Genomic DNA, 3041 nt, shown 5'->3' with positions numbered 1-3041 from the left:
TATCTTATCTTCACCTCTTCTATCAACCTCTTCTTCTTTTCTTAACATTCTTCTAGGATGAACACAATGGACCTATAGGTCTCCGAGTGGAGCAGTTGCCATGTGGTAACCGCGCGTCCTTTAACCTAACCTAGCTGAAAAATAACGTGGATAAATTTTCAAAAATATATAAATTAGATTCCAAATTACGACAGAAATAAACAACCTGCATCAATATTGCCAATCTCCGTCAATATCTTCGACAAAGTTGTGTTCATATTTATCTGTGACCCTCATCTCATCGACTGCAAGGACACATGGCGATGTGATGTCGACGGCAATCCTTCAATCACGTAGTGCAGATTCATCTTGAAAATTTGAAACATGACAATACAGTTTACAATATGCCTAGGATAATGAGTATTGAAAATGAACTTTATCTGTTCTCCTTCAGCCTAAATATTTTGAAGGATTAGTAACAATTTCTAAATTATTTTTTGTATGGTCGTCCTCTATTCGCAGAATAATTTAATATAATTGCATATTTCATTGGCAAATATGCTACTTATGTTTCAAGTTTTACAAACCCAAACTTTAATATTAGCCAATATCCTTGTTTAGTGATCTATCTCTAAAATGTTGATTACTTTCCCCTCACAAAAAGTACAAGTTGTATAATATTTCATAAGGTAGTGTATTTTTGTACTATAAAAAATAAAACTTTTTCATGTAAACACGAAAAATAACAGTCTTATCCTAAAAACTAGATAACAAATCAAAACTTTTGGTCAGAATTCAATTTAGAAACGTCTGCCAGGTGGCAAATACGACGATTGTGGTGGTATGTAAGAGTTGGAGAGACCGGCAGATTCACCGGTAGAGCCGGAGTTCGAATGAACCTTGGAGGTAAAGTCCAAAACAGGTGCAGTGCCTCCGTTAGAGCTCTTGCTGGCACCAGGTAAAGCTTCATACTGAGCTTGAATTGTACGTTGAGCGTTATCGGCATCAGCTTGTGTGCGGTATTTGACAAAATGAACTTCGGGTTTGCTGTTGGCATTGGTGTTCAAGTTGTTCAACTTATTGGCCAAATCTCCGATATCGGCTTGTTTGTTGAGCACATAGATGGCGGTTTGGTCCTGGGCGGCAGATTTAGCCAATTGGAGGGCAGCATTTTCGAGAGCAGTGTTTTCAGGTCCCTTGATAAAAACAACACGTAGGTTCTTCTTCAAAGCACCGGCGACCTTCTCAGCAGCAGTGTTGTCAGCAAACTCACTTTCGGGAGCTGTGAAACTAAAGAATTCCTTGTCGTAAGCGTTGTTGGCGGGAGCGACACCCGACAAATCGTTTTGATTCGAGGAGGTCGAATAGTCATCCACAGTCTGTGGAGAGTAGTCATATTGAGCAGCAGCCACTCCCAACAAACATAAAACCTAAACCCAAAAATAAAGATAAAAACCTATTTCTTTTTTATCCTCTTTTTTTAGCCTGTGAATAAATACTTACCACAAAAGTACGCATTTTCACGTGTGTTTAGCAGATTAATCCGAATTGATGAAGTGTTGACTTGATTATGAGTTCCGATGAAATATGCACCAACCTTTATACTAGTTTCCCCCAATTCATGTTGACAATAGATGTCTCGTTATTGTTAGATGGTGACCCACAGGTTTCTTTTGGGTATTTCAGAGATTATGTATAATCGTGTGTTTTTGTTGTTATTAATTACATTGGAATGTCTCGTGTGTGTGTGTGTAGAGGCCCTAGAAATTCACAAAAAAAAAAAGAAAACAATAAACAGACAAACATCATAAGGGCTTTGTTTGGTGGCGGCATTTTTCATGTCGTTCCTTTTTTAGCAAATAGAGCCAATATAAATTCCAAAATAAACAACGAACAATACAATCAATCCTGACCTATCCTAACAATAATTTCACGGTATCAACTGCTGGTGTCTCTTTTCACAAAAAACCAGTATAGTGACCGGTATTTAATATGTTGTTTAGTTTTTTTTTATACAAAATATAATTAAATGCATATTTATGCTAATCATTTTCTTTTTATAAAAGCACCGATAAAAACTACTAGAAAATATTTTATTTCATTTAGTCATATTCGTAAACTTTTTAAGAGATTGATTTAAAGCTGGAGATTGTGTTTGTGATTTGTTTACAAAAAGCAAGCAATATATTATGGAAGGTAGATGCGAATAGAAATTTAGTTTGATGAAATGTTGCCTTTTTTCTTTCATTTAAAAACAATTGTTTCCCCACAAAAAAAAAAGTGTGATGCTAGCATGGAAAATACCAAGTTAGAAAAGGCTGTAGTTCGGCGGAGCTTGCCATGTGATACTCTGCACAAAAATAAAGATATTGGAATACATAGTTTGACTTCTTCATAAATCATCCCATATAAAAAAGTTCGTTCTCTAATTGTCGACTTTTAGAATTTATAAACAACTAGCTGGCCCGGTGCGCGTTTTTTAAAGCATATTAAATCACAGATCTGACTTATGCTGCTGCACATTTTTTTATAAATAATGACTACATATTAATTTATAAATATAATATATATATATAGTATATATAGTATACTTCAATGACGATTAAACAAATGTTCGGTCCCGTGCTACTTTCTAATATTCGTTTTTATACCCTCCACCATAATATGGAGGGTATATTAACTTTGTCATTCCGTTTGTAACTCCTCGAAATACTCATGTCAGACCCAACAAAGTATATATATTCTTGATCAGCGTAAAATTCTAAGTCGATTTAGCGATGTCCGTCTGTCTGTTGTAATCACGCTATCTTTCGAATGAATTGAGATAGAATCCTAGAATTTTGCACGTAAGTTTATTTTTCAAGTAAGCAGGTTAAGTTCGTAAATGGGTCATGTAGATCCACGTTTTCATATAGCCCCCATATAATGGTACCTCCCGATATTCGGTATTTTAATGATTTTAGCGACATTATTCACCTGAAATGTTTCAAATTTGGTATTTGAAGTTCAAAATTGATACTACACCTTAAGACAGAAAATTGTTTGTGCAGGTCCACGTCTTC

The 3041-nt window shown here is 35.3% G+C and overlaps 1 protein-coding gene across 1 annotated transcript; it reads right to left on the bottom strand.

Moving 5' to 3' along the window:
- Nucleotides 1-649: 649 nt before the first annotated feature.
- LOC101901117 (uncharacterized) lies at nt 650-1611 on the bottom strand. The gene is made up of 2 exons (XM_005191970.4): nt 1483-1611; nt 650-1409 (listed from the first exon to the last, which is right to left on the bottom strand). Exons 1-2 carry the CDS (start codon nt 1495-1497, stop codon nt 780-782), a joined length of 645 nt encoding a protein of 214 aa, XP_005192027.2. The 5' UTR covers nt 1498-1611; the 3' UTR covers nt 650-779.
- Between the last annotated feature and the right edge of the window lie 1430 nt (nt 1612-3041).

The sequence above is a fragment of the Musca domestica genome, unplaced genomic scaffold (genome assembly GCF_030504385.1).
Source record: "Musca domestica strain aabys unplaced genomic scaffold, Musca_domestica.polishedcontigs.V.1.1 4, whole genome shotgun sequence".
Taxonomy (NCBI): Eukaryota; Metazoa; Arthropoda; class Insecta; order Diptera; family Muscidae; genus Musca; species Musca domestica.
The sequence above is the reverse complement of the archived record's forward strand: the minus strand, read 5'-3'. Positions and strand labels throughout refer to the sequence as shown.